Below are 23,382 nucleotides of genomic sequence, written 5' to 3' on the forward strand. Positions count from 1 at the left end.
TTGTTTAATTTGTTCAGTTTTACACAAAAGTCTGGTGGTTTTAAAACGCAGGCTTTCTGATAGTGGTGAGTACTGGTAATGCAACCATTTTTGGGATTAAGAAAATGAATTCCCCACAAGAAGGTTGTATCTTTGGAGTGGTCTCGTGCCAACTGCGCAGTTCTCCTATTCTGGCGTGAATGTGGGCGGCGATAGCTCATCCCCGCATCCACCCAGTCTATTGATTTAGTTTGTTCTTGGATAGAATAATGGGCGGTGACAGCTCATCCCCACATCTACCCAGTCTATTGATTCAACATGGGCCAAAACCCATGACAAATCCCCCCGCCCGACTGCGCTTTGATTCAAGTCGAGGGGAAGTCAGGTGCAAAGGAGATTTTGAGCCCTTGAACTGGTATGTCCCCATTATCTTCTTCCAATCCTGTAGGTGGCACAGTTCAGCATCTTTTCCTCCCTCCAGTCGATCAATCAGTCCTCCTTGCTGGTCCTGATGGGAGGATTGGGCGGTACCCTGGGCCCCTCGGGTCTCGGCTCCCGGTCCCCGGTCATCCTCCTTGGTCAGTCTCCAGGTTTTCTTTCTCCTAGGACGACAAAGGAAAAGCGGCAATACCTATTCGTAGACATTTTTCCACCACTATTAATGGTGTGGCAGACATATACATTTTATACTTTAACATACCTAACATTTCACTTTTGAGATACAAGTTATCATTCAAAGACAGTGGCTTACAAGAGTATAATATTTTAGAGACTATATGTGGGATATTTTAGGGTTGGAACTGAATTAATCTGGAGCGGTCCCCTCTGGTATTGCAGAGGACTCCTCCAGTTGCTGCAGAGTGTGCCTGGGATGACAACACTTTACCTGATTTATATGTACCCACTTGTCTTCCCCCTCTGCCAAACCGCCTTTGGGGATGCAGATCTTGTAGGCCACAGGGGAGATCTTGTCTATAATTTCAAACGCTCTCTTCCATGTAGGCAAAAATGTTCTCTGTTTGGCCTGGTTTCTTTGGAAATTGTATAGATAGACCTGATCACACACCTTATATTCCTTTCGGGTAGTTTTTAAATCATAGTGGGTCTTCATGCTCTCGGCTGATCTTTCTAGATTCCGCTGAGCATAGGCAAAAGGATGCTGAAGGTGTTTCCTTAAATTCTCCACATACTCATGAGTTGTGGAGGCATTTATCAACGTTTGCTCTTGGGTTCTGTAGAGTAAATGCTGGGGAAGCATCCAGTCATCAACTCAAATGGCAACATTTTGGTTGCAGATGAAGGGGTAGATCTGATGGCCATTAGGACCAGAGGTAATTGGATATCCCAACTTGGCCCAGAATCTGCCACAAACTTTTTTAAGATGCTCACAATGGTTCGGGTATATCTCTCCACTGCTCCAGAAGAAGCTGGCCAGTAAGCAATATGTAGCTTTCTTTTGACCCCCAGTATCTCCCACATCTTTGTCATTACTTCACTGGTGAAGTGGCTACCCCTGTCTGACTCAATCCTTTGAGGTAGACCAAAATGGGAAAAGATGTGGTTAATCATCAGGGCAGCTGCTGTTTCTGCCTTGCAGTTTGGGGCTGGGAGACATTCCACCCACTTGGTAAACAAGCATGTAACGATCAACATGTACTTGTTTACTAAAGACGAGCGAATCACAGGGCCTACAAAGTCAATTTGCAAATCTGACCATGGCAGTGTCATCCCCCTCTTTTGGAGAGACGGACGGTGTGTGAGGGATGATGGCTGAAATTGTGCACACACAAGACACCCCTTCAAGTATTGGTCAAGGTCCTGCCCCATGTGTGGCCAGTATGCAACCTCGCTTAAGATTTCCAGTGTTGTGTGAAACCCCCTATGACCGGCGGTGGCCGCATCATGGGCGTGACTTAACATCAGGCTTCCGAATAAGGTAGGAACCACCCACTGATCATGGCCAGCTTGGGATTTCCTTACCAACAAACCGTCTTGGATTCAGAACATTTTTGGACATTTCATCAACACTCTTCGGTCCTCTTTCCCAATGTAATCGGTATCCGTCAGGGGAAAGTTCTCAGGGTCCTCAAGGTGTTGGTAAAACTTACCAATAATTTGATCCCTCTTCTGAGCTGTAATTAAATCAGCATCAGGGGTCTCCTTACTCCATTGTGCAGTTGAAAGATCATTGTGAGCACTTGTCTGGGACCTAGTGATAGCGGTGACCTGGATTTCCCCCAACAGGGACTCTATTTCGATTAGATCCCCTTGGATGGCCCCTGTTTTGGCCAGCTGATCAGCTAAGTCATTTCCAGTTTTGTCTCGACCCTTGATCTTCTTCCAGTAGATGGTCATCCCATTCGAGGTGTCCAGATCATCAATGTTTTCGATTAACTTCCCATGTTTCAGGGGTTTGTTATTAGCGCATAACATGCCTCTGGTTTTCCAGTTGACCAGGTGCTCCACGAACCCGTTCCGTACATAATCCGAATCTGTTATTATGACCAGTTCGTGGAGTTGATGCTGGACAGCAGTGAGGATGGCCTGATGCACAGCCATCAATTCTGCCACCTGACTACTTCGGGGATCAATTTTGTATCCAGCGGAGGGTTCTGGGAACTCCTTCACCCATGCATTCCCTATGCCAGCCACCAGTTCTTTTTCCCCGTTGTTGTCAACATGGTAAGAGCATCCATCCACATAGACAGTGGGCATACCCTCACACTTGTCCTCTTCAAAGACTTTGTGTGGGGAATTAAGGTATGCCTCCATGTTGTCCTTGATTTTTAGGCTTTCGTCCTCGAGACAGTTTTCTCTCGCACAATCATGCAAGTCAGCCAGACCTTGCGCGAGGGGACTTTTCTTGTTTTGGCCATATCTGACCTCCACAGAAAAGCCTTGCATTGACAGAATCCAGGAAGTAATTCGGGAATTACTCATATTTCCGGCCCGGATTCTGTCACTTTGGAGATATTGCAGAGGCTGGTGTGGAGTCTCCACTATGATGTGTTCCCCCTGGATAAACGGGTGGTAATTCTTCAATGCCCACACCGTTGCCAGGAGTGCCTTCTCACAATCGTTGAATTTTTCCTCCACAGAGGATAAAGTTTTGCTCGCATAGGAGATTACTTTATTGACCTTGTCATGCTTTTGGCATAATACTGCCATCAAGCACGTATTAGAGAACCCCGTCTCCAGGAAGAACTCCTTGTTTCTGACAGGGTAAGCTAGGCAAGACGCTTGTGAGAGGCTTCTTTTGAGTTGTCTTACCGCCTCGGATTGTTCTGGACCCCATTCCCACTTGACCCCCCCCTTCAAGAGATGAATCAGTGGTCTAGTGATCTCTGCGTAGCCTTCAATGAACTTTCTGCTGTAATTAGTCAGTCCAAGGAGGCTCCTTAGCTCCCGCAGAGTGGTGGGGTCTTTCAGTTTCTGGAGTGCTTCCACTTTCTTTTCTTGGGGACAGAGACCCTGAGGAGTAATCTCATGCCCCAAGAAATTAACACGGGTTCTACACCACTATGCTTTCTGAAAGGAATGTTTTGCTCCGACGGCCCTCAACTGTGTCAGAACATAATGGATCTCCGCTATGTGTTCCTCCACAGATGAACTTTTGATGAGGACATCATCTACATAAACCAGGTTACCCCTCGCACCCAGGTCGGGCATGGCCTTATGTAGGAAAATGTTGAATTCATTGCCGGAGTTGAGGTATCCGAAGGGAGTCCGGGTCCAGGTGTACAGTTGGCCCCCAAAGGTAAAAGCCAGTTTGTATTGGTCCTCCCTACTGACAGGCACGGTCCAGTATCCATTGGTCAGGTCTATTGCAGTGAATACTTGTGACCCTTGAATCTGGGCCAGCCCTTGGTCAATGTAGAGCAGAGGCCATCGGGGAGTATGGACCCGTTTGTTGAGCTCCCTAAGATCGGCGCAGGGTCTCCACTGGCCGTTTGGCTTCAATATTCCCAGCACCGGATTATTGAAGGTGCTGTGTACTGGACGTATTATTCCCCGGGACTCAAGGTTCTTAATTATTTCAGTAAGGGACTCCATGGAGGCGAGAGGCAAACGATATTGCTTCACAAACACTGGAGTCATTCCAGGGTCCGTGGGAATTGTTGTTGTGTGGATGTCGGTACGGCCACAGTCATATGAGTCTACCGCAAAGAGATCTTGGAAATCCAAGAAAACTTGTTTCAACTTTTGCTTTTGTTCCAGAGTCACACAGGCATCAGCTAGGTTGACTCTCTTCCACCATCTGCCTGAAGCCTGGAAAGACTTCTGGTTTGGCTATCTCAGCGGCCTCCTCCAGCTGGGTGGAGAAGTCCCTGGTCAGAGTGCTGATTTGGACTGGAGGCCTCAGGTTGGAAAGGCAACCCTCATGGACCTGGAAAATCACCTCATCCCTCCTGAAGTCACAAGTCACATCTTCCTTACCATAGGGGCAGGAAGTGTACACCAGGAAGTTCCCCCCATGCCGGGTAAAAATACTGTCTGGTGTTGTATTGTCATCACTGTCACTGTCAAAACAGTCCTTGGGGATTGGTCCTAACAGTTCATTTCCTAAATCAATGGAAAAATGTCGGTCATCAACCGCCATTCCAATAATGGTGCCTGCGGCTAAAGTAATACTCTTTAAGTCGCTGTTATCCACCTCTATTAGAATGGTGTCATGTTCTATGTTGACTAATGGAGTTGGGTTTACCCCCAACCCTTGCTGTTGGAGAGAAGCGTTTAGATGTATGTAAGCATCAGGGTTTTTCAAATGTTGTCCTCTTTTAACTTTCACTTCCAGGGAGAATTGTCAGGTCCTTTCTGGGATGGTGACTTCCTCTTTAATCTGAATTTCAACTGCATAAGGTAGCAATTGAGCTGACCTAAATGCTTTTTCTGGATCATCAAAGCCCATGGGATTATCCGCTAATCGGGACCAAGGTTTGAAGTTTATTAGGTCCAAACTAATGGCAAAGCGATTGAGAATGTCACTGCCTAAGTAAAAGGCGGCAGTGACGTCTCGCACGACCCAACAATTATGGACTATGCTCTTGTTGCCAATGGAGATTTTGAGCATACACCTGCTTGGCAGGAGATGTTTGGAATTAGGTGCTTCCAGGTCCATTTCCCATTTGTCTATCAGTTTGAATGTGGGAATGGCTGGATCTTTTGGGAGTTGGTGGAACATGGCTTCGCTGATCAAGCTCTTACCGTTGTTCACACACACTCGAGCGAGAACAGAGTCCTTCCCATCATTTAACTGGACAGGGATGAACAACTGCTCTCCAATTTGCTGAATATCAGCCAGGCTCTGAGCTGATTTCACATCTTTCTAGACTATAGGAGTAGGAGTTTCTGATTGTGGATTAGTAAAGAATTTCAGGGTGTTTCCTTCCAGTGTGGAATACCACCTTAAACTGGAAGGAAGGTTGATTTTCAGAAATAGAGAGGACCCCCCATCACCAGTCTGTTGTCCTACTGCTATTACTGTCACGTCTGGAATTTGGTTGTTCTGGAAGTGAAATTCTACTTGGTCAGATTTTTGTTCAACCATGTGGCAGGTGCCGTTTAAACTAACATGGTTGACACTCTGTTTTAATTTTATTGGTCGGCTAGTCTGGGTCCAGAGGACCTTGTTTACGCAATCTATTAGGGGTGACAACCTTCTCAGGAGGTCATTCCCTAGTAAACAGGGGGTGCCCTCTGGAGTCACTACTATGACCGGGTGTTTCACCTTGTGTCGCCCAATTTTAATGTCCAAGTCTGCAGTCCCCTCAACGGGAATTTACTTCCCGTCAAAGTTCTGCAGTTGTCCAGGAAGAGAGGTGAGAGGAATTCGGTAATTCTCCCCCTTCCTGCATTTAGTTCCTCAAAGGCTCTTTTGGACAGAAGGGTAGCTTGGGATCCAGTGTCCACCAGTGCCAAAATTGTACCCTGCCCCTGTACTTGTACCGGGGCATAGTATCTTCCCTCCTTCTCCTCAAGGGGGCACAGATAATGCACATTTTTGGACAACTGGTGGGCTAATTTTCTGGTTTTGGACATGGCGAGAGAAGAGATCTGGGCAGAATTCTGTGGAGAGTCTTGGGAATCTGAAAGACAAAGTTGGCAACTGGAGATCAGAGCCATTGTGGGTTCCCCTGGTTCTGGTTCTGGGCCACCCCCCCTTTTTGGAGGCAGTCACCAGGATGGGTTTAAGCCAGGGGATTTTGGTATTGTCGGTTCTGGGATGAGATGATGGGCGGTGGTAGCTCAGTCTCCACATCTCCCCAGTCTGGATTGGAATCCCTTGGGACCCATTTTTCCTTGGGAGAGTTCCCCCATCTCTGAAGGAGAAGATCCTTTTCCCAGGATCTTTTGAGGATCCCCCTCCCTCAAATTGGAAGACCTGTACCTCCTCCACAAAGTGGGTCTGTTTGGGTCCTTTGTTTCTCCTACCTCCTCTCTGCTCCTTGGGTGGCAGACTTTCAGGGGTAGGAGATTTTGTTTCCGGTTCCTGGTTTTCCAGGGGCTGTTTACAAGTTGGGAAGGAGGCTTCCTCCAAGGCTTTACACTCCCTTCCCCTTGTGCCTCCTCCCTGGGAACCGGTGGGTTATCGGGGTGCTGCCCCGTCATTGTTCTGGAACACCCGGTCCAGAGTTTGGGGCATTCTGCGGTGGCATGCTCATCTGAGGGTTCTGTTGAGCCCTCAGTATGTGACCCAGATCTCGTGCCATATTTTGGACCTGGCGCTCAAGTTGTGAAACCCGCTCAGGCTGATACGGGGCTCTATTTTCTCCCCTGGGCTGATCCCGGGAAGGGTTGCTATCCCTTCTCTGGTAGTACCCCTGGTTGGGAAGATTTTGGTACCCCTCCACCCTTGGCCTCCCCTCTCCTGGATTAGGTTGTCTGGGCTCAGGGAATTGGGGAAAGAAGGATGGATGATTTTGGGGCTGGAAATTGGGTGGATACCTGGGGAAAAGGTTCTGCCCAGGATTTGGAGAATTTCTGCCCTCCTGTGGGAAGTTTGGAGGGAAGTTCCCTGGGTTAGGTGCTTGGCTGGATCCCCCCCCTTAGGCTGGAGGAGTCCACACATAGCCCAGGATTGGTCTGTTTCCCTTGTAGCGGGGACTTACATAGTCAGGGGAGCGGGGGACCCCATTTGTGGGACTACCTCCTCGACTCCCTGTCTGTGACTGGCCCGAGGGCCTTCTGGGCTGTGAATTATTTGGTGCAGGCAGGTTTTTAGGCCCCCCCATCTCCAAATCTAAAACGGGAGCAACCTTTACCTCTGCCACCTTGGCAGCAGCAGGGGTGCTGTTGGTTTTGGGGTTTTTCGGGTAGCCTGTTCAATGACCCAATCTAAAGATCTTTTCTCATGAAAATCTCTCACGAGCTGGGTCATTATATATTTAGGGAGAGCATGGAAAAATGTATTGACAAACTCTTTGCTGTCTGTGCGCACCCTTCTGGTGGTCTGCGCAAAAGCATGCTTTAATTCTTGCACAGACTCTTGTGGGGCCTGATCCTCCCCACATTGCAAATTGTAGGCTGCCTTGCAAGCCTCTTGGGGATTTATGTGCACATAAACATTTTTCAAGATGGCCGCCCTGTATGTGGACCACCTTGAATGATTTTGGTCCTCCAGCCCCGCAAAGAAACTGGAGTACTCTGGTGAGAAGGTCCACTTTACATATTGAATACAGCTTTGGCTGTCCTTTAAATGAAAAGTCTCCATCATTTGCTCAAACAGCTCTGAGTGCTCCCAAACAGAATACTTGGCGTTCTTATGATAAGGCGTGATGACACTCCTTATTGCCTTTATTTGCTTCAATGGGTCCTTAAGCAAGGCCCTTTTTGCCTTATTGGTCTTTTTGGTTCGGGTAACCCTGGTCCATTCATCCTCTGACTCAGAGGCACTGCTCCTAGAGGTTCCTGTCTGATCTTCCAAGTTTTCCCGGATTCTGCGAGCCTGGGAATGGCTGGCAGAATGTGGGGACCTGGTCTCCTGTGTCCTGCGCCTTCAGAGGAGTCTTCAGATTCCTCCTTGCTGTCAGGATTTGATGGGTACCCCCCCCACTGACCTAACTGGGCAGAGGTTTTCAGGATGCCCTTAATGGGCCTACTCTCCTGGGGTTCCCCACTAAATTGCACTGTGCTTGGGTGCCCATACCCGGATGCCCGCCCCTCCATTCCCGGGAGGTACTGGCCTATGAGCCCCATACTTCTGGTTGGATAGTAATCTGCCATCCCTGTGGCCCGGTGCTCATGTGCGCCAGGGGATATGGGGTTGCCAGAGTCCAGGGACTGAGAGATATGAAGGCTTCTGGTACTAGGGCTCCTGAGGTTATGCTCAGGAGTCTCCCTCTCCCAGCGAACCTGGTCTCTATCCGCCCCTGCTCCCTGTTGCAATGCAAGAGCCTGCGCTTTCAGTTCCTCAGTTAAGGCCTTACTAGACTCTATCAGTCTCTCCTGCATCGCTACCTGTTGCTGGAGCCTATCATTGTGCTGACAGAGAGCATCATTTTCTCTCTGTGCCTCCTGATTGGTCCTGGAGTACTGGGCCAGTCTCTGCTGCAGGAGGGTTACCTCCTGAGCTGTGTCCATATTGGCCTGCTCCTTTCTTGCCAGAGCATCCTCCACCCTCCTGGTGTGCTCTAACAAGTTCTGGTGTTCTTTTAGGTCACCCAGTCCCTGGAGGGCCAGGTGATTTTCTTCCATTTTCCTTTTTAAGTGGCAGACTTCCTGGCCTAAGGTATCCTTTTCCTGACTAATAGTCTGCATCTGTGCTGCCAGGTCATCCCTTTGCCTTTGGAAGGCACCAGCTTTCTGGTGTTCTTCATCAAACTCTGCCTGGGTAATCAGCTCTTTCAAAATCAATTTATTGCTTTCCTCTTTCTCTCTGTCTACTTGGATTTGCAGGGTGGCTACCTGCTCTGTGCATGCCCTGTTGAAATTGATCGGTTGCTCCAGCTTTTTCTGGCTCTGCATTAAAGAGTCCAGACTGTCTTGGTGCTCCTTCTGCAAAGCCAGAATTCTGGTATCCTGGTCCGTCTTTTCCTGTTGCAGGATATCCGTATCCTTCTTTATTTTAATGATGTACTGTCTACTCTCATTTTCGGACTCCTGGCATCTGTGCAGCCTCTGCTCAGAAGAGTCTAGATCAGATTGGGCCATCTGTAATGCCAGCAGTTGCCTACTCGCCAGATCTTGGCCTTCAGCACATTTGTCCTGCATGGCTCCCATATGTAAATATAAATATGCCGCTACCATGGCAATCTTGTTGTGCTCATCTTTGGCCTTAGGGGCCATATATAGTTCACTCAGGGCCACATGTAAGGGACCCTGGTCTCTCCATGTATCTGACCCTGTTTCAGTGATCTGGGGTGCGATTGCCTGCAACCAGACCGTCTGGTCCTGATGAGTCCACTCACCTCTCACAAATAGCTTATGTAAGAAGTGCTCTCTGGCTATTTTCATATCTACCAAAGTCGTCATTCTGGAATTTGAGTTCCTTCCTGACTTACAGAAGTTTGTATTTTATTTTTGCAAAACAGACCTTTCCCTTAGAGCGTCCTTTTGAGGAGTGCTTTACAGCGTAACACAGTGTGGTGATCCGACCGGATGTATGTATCTTGTCAGTTAGCACACTGTATTAATCTGCACAAGTGATAGATCTAATCCGGAATCCCCGGCTACGAGCCCCCAATCTGTAAGAAGATTCAATTCAACACTACAGCTAAGTCAATGCCTAGTCTTGGATACTGAATGGAAACCCTTATTGATATATTTTTATGTCCAGTTCATGAGTTCTGGATGACTACCCCTATATAACACCCCTCTCTTAGAATCCCCCTGACCCCACTGAGCCAAGAAGTAGTTCTGTTTTGCAAGTTTAAAAGGTTTATTTGAGAAATAAGACAAAATATAGATACCACGCTATTATAATAAATTAATAATCAATATCGCCCTTATAAATATAATGTTAATCAACAATGGGTAATCTGACACTAGCACACTTCTTTATAATCAATGAGGAGTTAATATAGGATGGATCAAGTAGCAAAAATACGTTTATGATTTCAAGGGAAAAGCAATGAGGAATAAAATGCAGTACAGAAATACTTGAGATGATTTTAGCAAAAGATAATATAATCACTTTTTCTCTGGCAATTCACCCCCCTCCCCTATGCAATGTAAGACATGGAAGTAGATGGAAAAAGGAGCACACAGTTCTCAGGAATGCAATCAAATACAATACGAAATTCAGTTCCCCCCCAGCAAGCTTAGAGAAAACCGGTATGAGTTTTAAAACACAGGCCCAAGTGCTTTGAATGTGGTGGCAATGAAGTGAGAAATATGCTGAAAATGCTTTTAATTCCCTTTAGGAGGTTCAGGGTGAGTGAGAGATACTTGGGATGAGTTCAGGCTCACTTTAGCAATGATTTAGAGATGGTGATTAAGAGGCAAACACATTTTTAGCAAGGAAAGAAATGACTGCTGATGGTTACACGTGGCTGGATTTTTAACCAAATCGCAAATCGCGGTAAAATTTGCGAGTGCGTGAATCGTGATTACGGCAAATTTCGTTCCTATCCCAAATGGTTCCAGAGATACGACGATTAAATAAAGGTAGTTTTTGGGATTTAAAGTAAACTCAAAATGACAGGTGACAGCTTGCAGCTTCAGAATTGACAGTTGACAGTTGTGCAGCTTTACAAATGACAGATGACACGATTTCTAGGAGGCTGTTCTACTTAGGTTAAAATAGTTTGGATTAGATTATTTTAACTAAGAGGTTGGTTCTGCACAGTTCTGCTAGGTACTCACAATATAAATTTGAAATAGGCCTCGCCACGGATCTGGTAAGGTTTTGGACTGGACTCCGGTTCTGGTCTCGGCACTTCACAGTGATCTGGGTCAGCTCTCTGGTTCTGCTCACAGCGGTCTGGGTCACTCTGGATCTCTGGTCTGGTCTGTCCGGATACAGCGGTCTCTGCACGGCTCCTGGATCTCTGCACTGGTCCTGGCAAAAGTTCTTGGCAAGGGATTGAAGCAGCTCGCCCGGCTGTGAGTAGCTTGCAATGATTTGAGGCCTGCTGCAGAGAACCCAGCTTGTGGTTTTAGGTCTCTGATTTAGGTTCTAAAGTATAAGTTCAAGGTTCTGGAGTATGTAGCTGGAGTCAGTCTGGAACTGGTATCTTCTGGATGTTGTGTGGTCCGGCAAAACGCTCCGCAGCAACTGTATTTGAATGTCTCTACCTGTCCCAGCAGTCTCTTTTTATGTGTATTGAAAATGGGTGTGTGCCTGGGCCTAGCTAAGCCTGCCCCTCTCTACTTGTCATTGGCCCAATTCTCCCCTCTCCCATGATTGGGGGAAGGAAATGTGAGTCAGAGTGATGCTGTAGGTTTTATGGGTCAGAGGATCCTCCCCTGGTCAGTATGCCCACAAATCTATATTTGATTCAAATACCTCCTTCCCAGATATACAATTTGTTGAAATTACATGTGCACATTATATATTCCTTATGGTCCATGCTTGTCCGCTCTGATCTTCCTGGGGGCTTGCATTCAAAAATGACAACATTTTGGGCTTTTTAACTGGTTTTGCAATATCGGACATTTACCCAAATTTACACACATGTGCGCAAGGAGTATGGACATTAATTGATGAAGTGTCAGATTTTTAACATGCAGACATTTGGAGTGAGACCCTATTTTCCGCTAGCAACCCCCCAGAATACACCACAGGGTCCTAACGCATCTCAAAATGTTCACAGAAAAATCACAAAAATAATGATATTACTTATATAATTCTGACAAGTCCGCACTTTGAGTTATCTATCTTTTTAAAATTATGCCCTGGTCAAAAAGGGGTGTGGCTTCCCACATCACAGGGTGAAATAACTGGTTTATCCACTTCCCCCAAGCTCAGCTGCTAGCAGAGGCACTGCCCCTCCCAGTTTCCCCTAAGAGGAAGCCACTCTACGGCCCCCTAATATAACATTTGCCTGAGTCCAGGACAGGCCTTTGTTCAACTCCCTGTAGTCCCCAGCTGCTCCACCCCTAATCTAATCAACAGGGCCATGTGACCTCAGCATGCAGCCAGGCCTGGCAGCCAGGCCTGGGAACACAGCTGTTGATCCAGTATCAACTCCTGTCGGGGGTAGTTGTCAGGCAGAATTCAGTTTCATTAAGCCAGGTTTCAGCTAAATGTCACTTTTTGTTCCCAGTTTTCTACATTCAAATCAAACTGACAATCTTTACATATACATTAAATAATTACTTCCTTCAAGTCATTTCAGAATATAGTTTTACATTGTATCCACCTCTTAGCAAGTCTTTCCTTGGTCTGGTTTTGTTTCATTTGTTCAGCTTTACACAAAAGTCTGGTGGTTTTAAAACGCCGGCTTTCTGATAGTGGTGAGTACTGGTAATGCAACAATTTTTGGGATTAAGAAAATGAATTCCCCACAAGAAGGTTGTATCTTTGGAGTGGTCTCGTGCCAACTGCGCAGTTCTCCTATTCTGGCGTGAATGTGGGCGGCGATAGCTCATCCCCACATCCACCCAGTCTATTGATTTAGTTTGTTCTGGGATAGAATAATGGGCGGCGACAGCTCATCCCCACATCTACCCAGTCTATTGATTCAACATGGGTCAAAACCCATGACACACTGGTTAGGCACTTCCCAATCTACAAACCGTAATAGTAGTAGAAGGCACCAGTCAAGGATTTTATAGTATTTTATAACACTTGGTCCCAAAGCTGTTGCAACTGCAATAAGTAAACCTCCTGCTGGTCTTCTCATGGGTCCCTGTTTAGCCAAACTGGAATGCACAATAAAGCCATCCAATACGAAGTCAGAGTCAGAATTCCTCAAGGACCAATTTCCCCTTGAATTCCAACTTACAAGAGACAAAGTTATAGGTCTACTTACTATTGGGTTTCAATCCCTGTAATTGTGAAATGGAGTCTCCTAGTGCTAAGGCCAGGCATCTGAGGTTTGGATCACTAAAACAACGGCTAGTTTTGTTGGCATTCAGGCACACAGTCTCACCCACCTTCGGCCACCTGCCCTCCTGTGCCAGATTTCCCCTATCCATAAGCACCCTCTCCAGATAATCCACCTTCGGCCACCTGCCCTCCTGTGCCAGATTTCCCCTATCCATAACCACCCTCTCCAGATAATCCACCTTCGGCCACCTGCCCACCTGTGCCCAATCTGCTGCCCATAGCTTGCGCATTTGCACCTTCTTCCACACCAGCATCAGATTGTTCACCATTGGGCAGAGGGCCCCAAATTGTATCGGTAGTATTTGTTTCTTGGATTCAACATAGTTCATTTGCAACAAGACTGTTTGCCAGTCTTGGAGCTAAACTATCCTTGGTATCATTATCCCTTTTAGCTGTTGGATCATTCACGTGCCCATCAAGCATTAACTTTATAACCCTTCTAATGATCATAGGGCCACCCTCCGAAGAGTTTACCTCAGCTTCCCCTCCCTTCATTTCCACACCTTTAAGGGGGTTGGCACATACTTGAGTTTCCAGATCCCCACCTTTAGGCCGGGGATGCAGATATCTATTGCGCCCTAGTCCATTTGATGGAAAACACAACTCGGAAGCCTTGGGGTCATTATTGTAGTGCATGGGTTGTTTTTTAACACCACTTACTGTGGGTTGTCCTTGACCCAATGCATTTGCTAAGGCCAGTGCGGGCAACCCCCCCAGCCCCCCATTGCCTTCATATGAACTCATCAGTTTTTCCTGTGGATCCCCAGTTGTCCTGTGCACATAGACATCTGCCTCTCAGGATTTTGACGTGTTAAATGCAGGGGCACACATAGTTGGATCCATCCTTTTTGTTTTTGTAGGGAAGAAATTTAAAAGACTCCCCAGCATATTTAATTCAGGCAGCATGACGCCCCCAATATTGTTAGGTGAGCCTCTCAGCGAACACTTGGAGTCCTTGTTTTTTTAAATTCTCTGACAACGAGTCCAGGGCAACAGTCCCCCCCGACCCTCTACACAGTATCACGTCCACTCCCTCTTTATCTTCAATATTTTCAGATTCCGAAACTTCTGCTTCACCTCTTTATAGCCATCGCCAATTATTCCTAGCAACTTTATTGTGCTTCCGTTTGTATCCAGAAGCATTCTTTCTATTCTGTGGAATTAGTTTCTTTCTATTATTTTTATTTTTATTTTGGTTTTGTTTTGTCCGCTTTGGGAGACTAATTCCGTTCTTTGTGCCTTAGCACTGCTGCTACCTGTACAGCCATTCTTAGGGGCGGCATTAGATGCTGCATCTAGTTCTACCAGGGAGCCAGTGGTTGTGGATACCTTTGCCTTTGGTACTGCAATTGGAGAAACTGGCCTTTCCCCCCAGAGGGTCCCATGTATACCAGTGAGGCCTCCACTGGATCCAGCAGGTTCATATTAACCCTCCCACAGCTGCCGCTTGAACAGTTTTGTCTTTCCACAGAAGCGATAAGCTGCTTTAAGAGGATGGTGTGAAGTGTAAGTTCGTTTAGTACCAACCCATTAAAAGAATCTTCTTGGGCCGGCTCCCCCATACCCTCTCTACACAAAGGTTGTGCTGATGAAAGCTCCCGTTGCGCCTCCTTCCCCAAAGGGTATTGAGACAGTGCCAAGTGGGAGCTGTTTATAACTTCAGGGCTGTGATCATTTCCATTATGAACCGCAAAAAGGGGGTTCTTCAGGTAGAGTAACATCTTCGGGGGGTCTTAATTACTTCCCCAGAGTCTATTAACAAAATTGATTCACCCGCTACGCCTCCACACTCCTTCGGATTCAAAGCAGCCATTTCCGCAGGGGAAATGGGTGACGGGGGAAGGGGTAGCTTGCAAGCCATACTCATAAGTACCTTTGACTGGCGTGAAAACCAAAGGGGCAGACAGAATGTCGTCAAAAGGCCTTACCACTGCCCTGTATTCTCCCCTTGTCAATGGTACAGTCCTTTTGTAAGTGTATACCTCACGCTTGCTTCTCCTCATACCGCAGGCATGAATGTAAATATCCTGCTTCAAAAGAACAGAGCATACACAAAATGAGCAAAACTTATGATATACCCAAAAAAAAAAAGTTTAAAGCTGGCCACAAAATGTTCATATTAGTACATAGGCAACTCAAAAAAAGGTATAATCCATAAACCAAAATTGTAACTGCTATACCTTAGCCCACACCAGCCCCCACCTCGTGACCACGCCGAACAGCCCAACAGAACTTGCAGGGCACTTCCGGATGCGCGCGCGGATGTGTGTGCACCCACGATTTTATGCAAGGCGTCGGATCCGGGGAAGCAGGGGGCGTGGCACACACGCAATGTGTCTGCAGAGAAGAGAAAGAAAAGAAAAAAGAAGTAGTGAGCATGAGTTCCCCGCCCAGAACAGTACCAGCTTGTAAAAGCTGTAGCAAGTCACGTTAACCAAGACACGGCACAGCGAACGCTGTCAGCGAACGCAGCCAGTAATATGAAACCTGAGATAAGAACATCAAATAGAGTAAAGTCAAAGGGCAGCCCAAATATTTACTTTGGTAAATGGAGTCCACTGTTTCGCAGTGAATGCAGGCAGCAAACTTCATCTTGCGCATGAAGGCCGTTATAAACGTGAGGAAGTTTCAAAAGCAGACAAAAGAGGCAAAGTCACCAGCAGACCCAGAATGGACAGCCCAACAGCACTTGCAGGGCACTTCCGGGTGCGTGTAAAGAGTTGTAAAATATTTGACTCACCACCTCATATGGTCTCGACCTTCCTTAATTTGGTGCCTGTGAAGCGTTCATAAGCTGAGTGTTGGAACAAGTTTTGAGAGCTGTGGGGAAAGGAAATGAATTGTGAAATTTCAGTGGAACACCAGGATTGTATGATGAGGGCGGGATTAAAGGCAAAACTAGACTTGAAGCTAAGATTCATACAACATAAGTTGCTGGGACGTTTTTACTGGGTTGTGGAAAGGAAAAAGAGTCCTTGCTGCACAGACTATGGGAATGCGCCAGAGTTCAAGGTTTCTGGAAGGATGTGTTTGATAGGTGGGATCTAATATTAAGCATAACCATTTCCAGGTCTCCGGCTCAAGCAGTTTTGTTTTAGGAGAAGGACCGGTGCGATGTTGCGTGTAGTCATGGTAGATTGGTAGGGCTTTCATGATGGCGGTGAAACACATTCTGAAGGTCTGGAGGACTAGGATAAATCTGCAGGTAGAGGAGTGGCTGACTGATCTGCAGGTGTGATTATGAGAAAGTTAAGTTTCTGAGGAGAGAAAGGGAAGACCTGTATTTGGAGATATGGGTGCCTTTTAATGATCTGTATGGTTAATGCAAAAATCTCATGTTGTATTGTGCATGTGAAGTAGCATGAGGACACCTTTTTTGTGTGTATGTGTGTTTATGTTATGTTTTTTGTTCGACTGTGTTGGGAGATTGTACTTTGTGTGACCACCAGATCCTCACTCAACACCTCTCCTCGGCGGCTGCATTCTCTCAGAATGCCACTAAGAGGATCCGGTCATTTCTGTCTGACAGGTCGACTAGGGTCTTCGCCCCTACCGCAGCTGCGGACCCTATCCCAATCACATGCGGAGTGCCCCAAGGCTCCTGCATTTCCCCCACACTTTACAACATCTTCACAAAGCTCCTCTTTGACCGTCTTGACGATCTGGGTGTCAGCTACACTAATTATGCAGACGACACCCAGGTCCTCATCACTCTCACTGGCAACTATGAAGAAGATGCTGCAAAGCTCAATGATATCTACTCACAAATCCAAGCCTGGATGGCTACACACAGTCTCTGCCTAAACGACGATAAGGCAGAACTGCTTATCGTCGGCTCCCAGGCTCGCCTCAACAAATTGGACCAAAGGTACCAATCCTTCACCATTGACGGCAACATCATAAAAGTGTCCAAAGAGGTCAAAACACTAGGTGTGTACCTCGACTCCACCTTGTCACTAAAAAAACAAATAAACGCCACCATCTCAGCCACCACCTACACCAATAAATTGATCAGTGCCTGTAGGCCGTTTCTTTCCACCTCTAGTTGCCTCACCTTATCTAGAGCGTTGATATTGTCTAAATTAGACTACTGCAACACACTCTACTTAGGCACTACCACAAAATACTTGAACAGGCTCCAGATCCTGCAAAATAATGCACTAAGATGTGCCCTTAACCTCCTGCGCAAGGCTCACATATCCACGGTTAGCAAAGAAGTCCACTGGCTCCCAATCCGCAATAGAATTAAGCTAAGAACACTGGTCATCACCCATAAGTGCCTGTTACGCACTGCCCCACGCTACCTCTCAGACAAATTCTCTAGACACTGCTCCATTAGACCCACCAGAAGCCCTTACCTGCACCAACTAAAGATCCCTAACTATAACCTAAAAACATCAGGAGGTTCCAGTTTCCCAGTGCTCGCAGCACAATGCTGGAACACCCTCCCTCTTACAATCAGATCGGAAACCGCGTTCTGGCCCTTCAGAGCTATGGTGAAATCATGGCTCCTAGCCTGAAAATCTAGTCTCTCACCGATATGCTCAGCCAGCCGCCGCTCTCCAACATGTAGTAATGTTTACTCTGTCTATAACCTACTCAGGACCACAATGTATCCCGGTCCTCACTCTCCACTGTAACTATCTTGTACCTTGCTCTCTGCATATTCTATTCTTGTATGTAAATACCCAGAGCTTGGACTAATGTTTGCTCTGACTGTTGTATTAAGATGTTCGTATATGTAACTCTGCTGTGCACATGATTATGCGCCCAGCTACCTGAGGGTTCGGACGCACTTTACAAATTAACAAACTAAACTAATACTGATTGTGCTGGTGATATGATGTGATATTTTATTGATATTTCTCTTAGCACAATGGATTAGGTTAATCTTTAAGTGATGTAATGTATGTTCATTTCATGATGTGTTCCCATTTACTGTGGTTGTCTTGCTGTTTAGTTGAATTATGAAAAGAAACAATTTATTTAAAAAAAAAGAGATTTTTGTGGTAGATGTTTTGCACAGTGTGCCAAAACAGCTTACACCAGCTATCTCTTACTCTTCATTTTATATTCCATATTAACTTTTATTCACAACTACCATTGTTGTTTGTGGGCAGTTTTGACTATTGTCAATGTTATTCTTCTCCCCTGGAGGAAATTCAGCTACCTTCTAAAGAAAATGAGAATAATGACGAGTCTGATTTTCAGCCACTGGAAGGGTTGCTAATGAGCAAATGTGTACCTCCTTTTTAGATCACCATTGATGATCAAGACATCAGGACCCTGAATGTAAGATCTCTCAGGGAGATCATTGGAGTGGTGAGCCAGGAACCTATCCTTTTTGATACCACGATTGTTGAAAACATCCGCTACGGTCGCGAGGATGTGACAATGGAAGAGATTGAGAGGGCCCTGAAGGAAGCCAATGCCTACGATTTTGTTATGAAACTGCCTGACGTAAGACATGTTTGTACTGCTTTATTTGTGCCAAGGTGGAACTATTTACAATCCCTATCAAGCTACGCAAGGGCCCTGCATAAAAAAACATTGTACCAAGTGATGTTTTTGCTTTGAAAATATGGACTACCAGAACATTAACACAATAACATTGTTAATGTTATCATTAATCAATATTTTCACCCGAAAAATGTTTAAGGGCAAGAGGAATGCAAAATAGTATTTCTCGTGTCGAAGTAAGAGGGTAGAGCGGAGCGAGAACTGAGTACTTTTGGAGCCAAAATGGCAAAAATCCTGGAATGGGGAAGTGAATGTCAAAAAGCCATTAGCTGAAAATAAATTAATCGTATGGCTCGAGAATAGAGCATAGCGTATCACTTTTTTTTTTTATAAAAAGAGCAGGGGATAATAATGCCTCAACAAATTACTCACTCAGCAAAAAATTCAACAATTTAAAGACATTGTTTTAAGCATACTATGAATGTTTTCAACATCACAGCTAACACATAGAACCAAAAAGGCCTACAGGACACATCCCATAGCCGCAATTACCTAGTCTTTCTTTCAGTAGTGTCAATGCAACTTCCTGCCAGCAGTACTGCATGTTAAACGCAAGGATATGCTACACACGTGTAAACAGATATCTGGAAAGCTTGCAGAGTTTCCTATAAAAAAAAGGTCATAATTGAGAGGTGATTATTGCTGCTGCAGAGCTATCAAGGTGGTTCATTGGAAAGGTAAGACCATTCCCCGGTGATCATAACAAACTGAACAAGCAATCAGGAATGGAAATTACATTTCTGGAGAATGCTCAAGAAAGCATGAAGGACACATTGTAGAAGCAATCATACAGGGCAATGATCCTCTACTGCCCTGTACTTTCTGTGACAGTAAGGCACGCCATTTTGTCTTCAGGGCCTCATAAAATATAGAATAGTCCTACCGCGCATGCAGCAAATCCCACCTGAATTTCATTAACGTACATGGAAATATCCATTCATGGGATTGAAGTTCATTCTATTTTTGTGGCCACTCATTGCTTCACTATTGGAAGCATCAACATAACCTCCTCGTTCGAACTTAAAGGTTGTCCAGTCATACATTATGGATGGGAATGTCTGAATCCATTCCATAGGGACAACGTCAAGCTCTGACTCCAAAATGCCACCGTTTAGACAGAGCACATCCTGCAACAGCTCCTCAATGAATCAATAGTGACTGGTAGCTTCCTTATGATGAAAGAACGCAACATGTTACTGTTGTTTATTATGGATCTTGAGCCTTGAGGAGTAAAAGGGTCACCATTCTAACTGCACTATGCAGCTTAGAGATACCTGTCTTCCTCTTGGGTACAAGAAGTGAATGCGCAGCTATTTTGAAAAATTGGAATGGGGCACAGAGATGAAGGTGGGAAGCAAAATGTGGGCAAAACATTGGCGGAGAAAGGAGGAAAATGCATGTTTACTTTTATTTTACAAGACTCACATATCCATAGTTCTATTTCAAGACAGTTGAGAATGAAGTGTCTCAGACATGTGGAAAGCCAGTTGTTTGGCAGGTGCACTAGTGATTTGCTGTGATACTTGATGTCAGAATAGAAGTTGTGTTTGTTGTCTAAATTTTGCTGCCTTTGTGTCTAGGAAATCATGTAATTCATCATTTCATTATTAGTAATTTCAAGGCACCACATGCTTTGAATCACTTACTGCATAGAGTGAAAAGCAACAAATGTCACCCTTCCGCATTGGAGAAAAGTGAAACTGATACATGAAGTTGTGCAGTATCCCTTAGGTAAGTGACGTTTTTCAATACCAAAATAATTGTTGTTATCATTGCAGAAGTTCGACACCTTAGTAGGCGGAAGAGGCACACAGCTGAGTGGAGGTCAGAAACAGAGAATTGCCATTGCACGGGCCCTGGTCCGCAAACCAAAGATTCTTCTCCTCGATGAAGCCACCTCAGCACTCGACACAGAAAGTGAAGCCGTTGTCCAAGCAGCTTTGGATAAGGTGTGTATTTGTGCTTTAATTAAAACTACACTTCTATTGTACAGTAGCACTGGAACAAGAAAGGGCCCAATTTAGAAAACAATACTTAGTGAATCAGGAAGATAAACTACCATGCTTCCTATTTTCTGTTTAGCACCATTTCTAGAAATTGCTCTTGTAGTCTGGCTCCCTCAGTTCCCTGAATGTTGTCTGAAAACGACTACAGATTTATCAGCTACTGCTTTACAATGATTCTAAGAGGGGGAATCAGAGTGCTAGGAGTGTATTTTGCACAGGAGGATGCAGAGCAGAGAGCAATCGAGCTGCCATTTCCAGTTTGTTTGATCCTGCGTTGTTGGTCAGACCCTAATTACTGCACTACAGCACTCCTCAAAACCTTGTTTCCAGTGTGGAGCGCCACGGAGTGCGAAGAGTGCAGTTGCCACATTTCGAGTCAGTTTCACACAGTATGCAATGACGCACTGTGCTTTTTCATTTGCTAAATCTTGTGAATACTGTTTCCTAAGGCACTCACCCGGTGTTGTTTAATAATTGCAATCTCGCCAGGTGTAGGGTTCATTGGTCTTACCTACAACGTCCAATTTGATTGTTAGTGGACATAGTTCTCTACTTTGGTATTAGAAGCAAGCCTGAGGAACCATGAGAGGAGGTAAAATAACCTGTAATCTTTGTAACAATCCTCCATTGCTGTTGGATTTGGCACTATTGGAACAACTTAGTGTGGTGAATAACTTTAAGAAGAAGGAGTTAGGGTATGCTGTATCAAAAATTATGACATTTCTCCCTCAGAAACTAGGGTATTCATATAGGCATGCAGTGCAGGCCTCTGAGGAGGTTTTTTTTTGTGAGCACTGCGTTGCCTAAAGAACCGTGTGAAGGTTCAAGTTGTAATCAGGTAATCCCATGTAATGATATTCTGGATACTTCTCTCATGAATGCCTGTTTCAGTTTAGAAAATGAAATCTCGGCCCTCACGCATCATTCTTCAAATTTGAGCGCTTCCCGAGCATTATTCTCACCCTCAAATAACACATCTGTGCCACCAACAGATTCTTTACAAGCCACAGAGTCCTCGCAATTTCCACACACCTCCACTTTGCTTGAAATGCATGATACTTCAACCCTGGATCCCATCAGCAGGGAATTCATGTCACATACGGTTCAATTGTCATCAATCAAGGAGTCGTTTCAAGAGTTAAAGACAACCAGGGCAGGTGCGCAATTGAATGATCTTCCTTCAAGGTCTGTGGCAGTGAATGTTGTTCAGCAACCTGTATGGTCATGTGTATGTCATCCGGATTCATGCAGCAATCCATGCCTAAATAAACCATTGAGGAGGAAAAAGCTTATTCTGAAAGTAACTCCATCAAAACAAAACATTCAGAGAAGTATCCTCCCATTAAAAACTTATTGCAACAATGGTTCAAGCCAATTTCTTTGAAAAATAGTGTGGGTGGCACAAATGAAAATGCAGCGATATTCAAATCAAGCAAGAGGAGTGAAAACTAAACGAAGAAGTAGAGTGAATAAGAAAGAGCTGACGCCACCTCCCTTAGATGGTAATGTAAGGATGAATTTGTCAACTTCTCAGGTGTCTGAGAATCAAGTGCAAAAGTTGACACACCAGTTGCTTACGCCCCCCTCAGGAGGTAATCCCTGACAAGGATATTCGTTACTACATGGTAAAGAGTATAAGGAAAATCAAGCTAAGCCAAACATTGCTTGTGCACCAGATCCCACGTCAGTGGCTTTGTCACTGTCTTTTTCTAGGAAGATGCACAACGGACAACAAATCAAGGGCAGCTGTCTCAAACACAAATAGAGGCTTCAGGCATGGACAAAAGTGTGTGTTAGGATGTATGCAGATAGTGCATCATCCACTTATTCTACAGTGTTATTAAAAGTAAGTTGTCATATACACAAACCTGTCAAAAGTTCAACGGAGCAATCTGTCATACTTCCCCAAAGCATACAGAAGGATGAATCCAGATGCACAACCTCAAATCAGATATTAACAGAATAGTGCGCTCACATTTTTTATTGTCCCTAGCGTTCGGGCATGTGGTTTTAAGCAAACTGTGAACAATCGTAAAAATATTTCTTATGCACCTTACCATAGTTTTCCGCACTCATACACATGCCAAATCAAGCAGCAGGGCGCGGCCATCTTGTGCTAAGCTTATCCGTTTATCCATCGACCTAACTTCAACTGCCCTTGCGGCACTAAATCATATCCGCGCCCCCGAAGCTGACATCGCTATTCCTAACTATATTCTTCACCTATTATCATGACATTAGTGGGCAGCGTAGCCAAACACGCCCTGTCACCACATACATCTTAATGTTAGTTGAGGCAGAACCCGGAATATCAACACACACATCCTCTCACAGCACAGCGCATCCCAAATCTGAATAGAAAACACTATTTTTAAAGGTAACACTAATACTCTGCAATTTATAATGTGCTTTTATTTCACAATAAACGCTCCGAGAATATCAGCCAATTTCCATATTCAACCAAATGTTTTATTTCTTTGTTTTCGAACATCAAATGTTTATCATGAGGCACACCATGTTCCTTTCAGTAGAAGAAGTGCATTTGACGCACAATGCATCACAAGGCTTTGGTATCACGTTCTTGCTAGACCACCGTAAACAATATCAGGTTGCTCCTGGTCACTGGTACCGCGAAAGGGTATATAGGTCCGGGGCGATCGTCCCATAGCAGCCTAATTATAAGCCAGCCATTTAGGTGTATCTGCCACTACCTGCTGAAGAAGCCATCAATTGTTATCCGGAAACAATGACATTCACAAAAATGATAGGCTGTAGCTGTGTAGGACACATAACAGAAATGTGTCTCAATAGACGTTCTTTATTCTAATACATCCATTTACCCATTCATTCTGCACCGTGTGAGAACAAATGATGAACACAAACCAG

The 23,382-nt window shown here is 45.3% G+C and overlaps 1 protein-coding gene across 3 annotated transcripts in view; it reads left to right on the forward strand.

Moving 5' to 3' along the window:
- ABCB1 (ATP binding cassette subfamily B member 1) overlaps positions 1 to 23,382 on the forward strand; it is a 777,038-nt gene that overhangs the window by 454,261 nt on the left and 299,395 nt on the right. For all 3 annotated transcript variants that reach the window (XM_069648389.1, XM_069648388.1, XM_069648387.1), the window contains exons 13-14: positions 18,227 to 18,430; positions 20,269 to 20,439. In XM_069648389.1, the coding sequence (XP_069504490.1) occupies positions 18,227 to 18,430; positions 20,269 to 20,439 (375 nt within the window). The remainder of the gene's footprint in view (positions 1 to 18,226; positions 18,431 to 20,268; positions 20,440 to 23,382) is intronic.

The sequence above is a fragment of the Ambystoma mexicanum genome, chromosome 2q, assembly GCF_040938575.1.
Source record: "Ambystoma mexicanum isolate Mex_15411 chromosome 2q, UKY_AmexF1_1, whole genome shotgun sequence".
NCBI classification, from domain to species: domain Eukaryota; kingdom Metazoa; phylum Chordata; class Amphibia; order Caudata; family Ambystomatidae; genus Ambystoma; species Ambystoma mexicanum.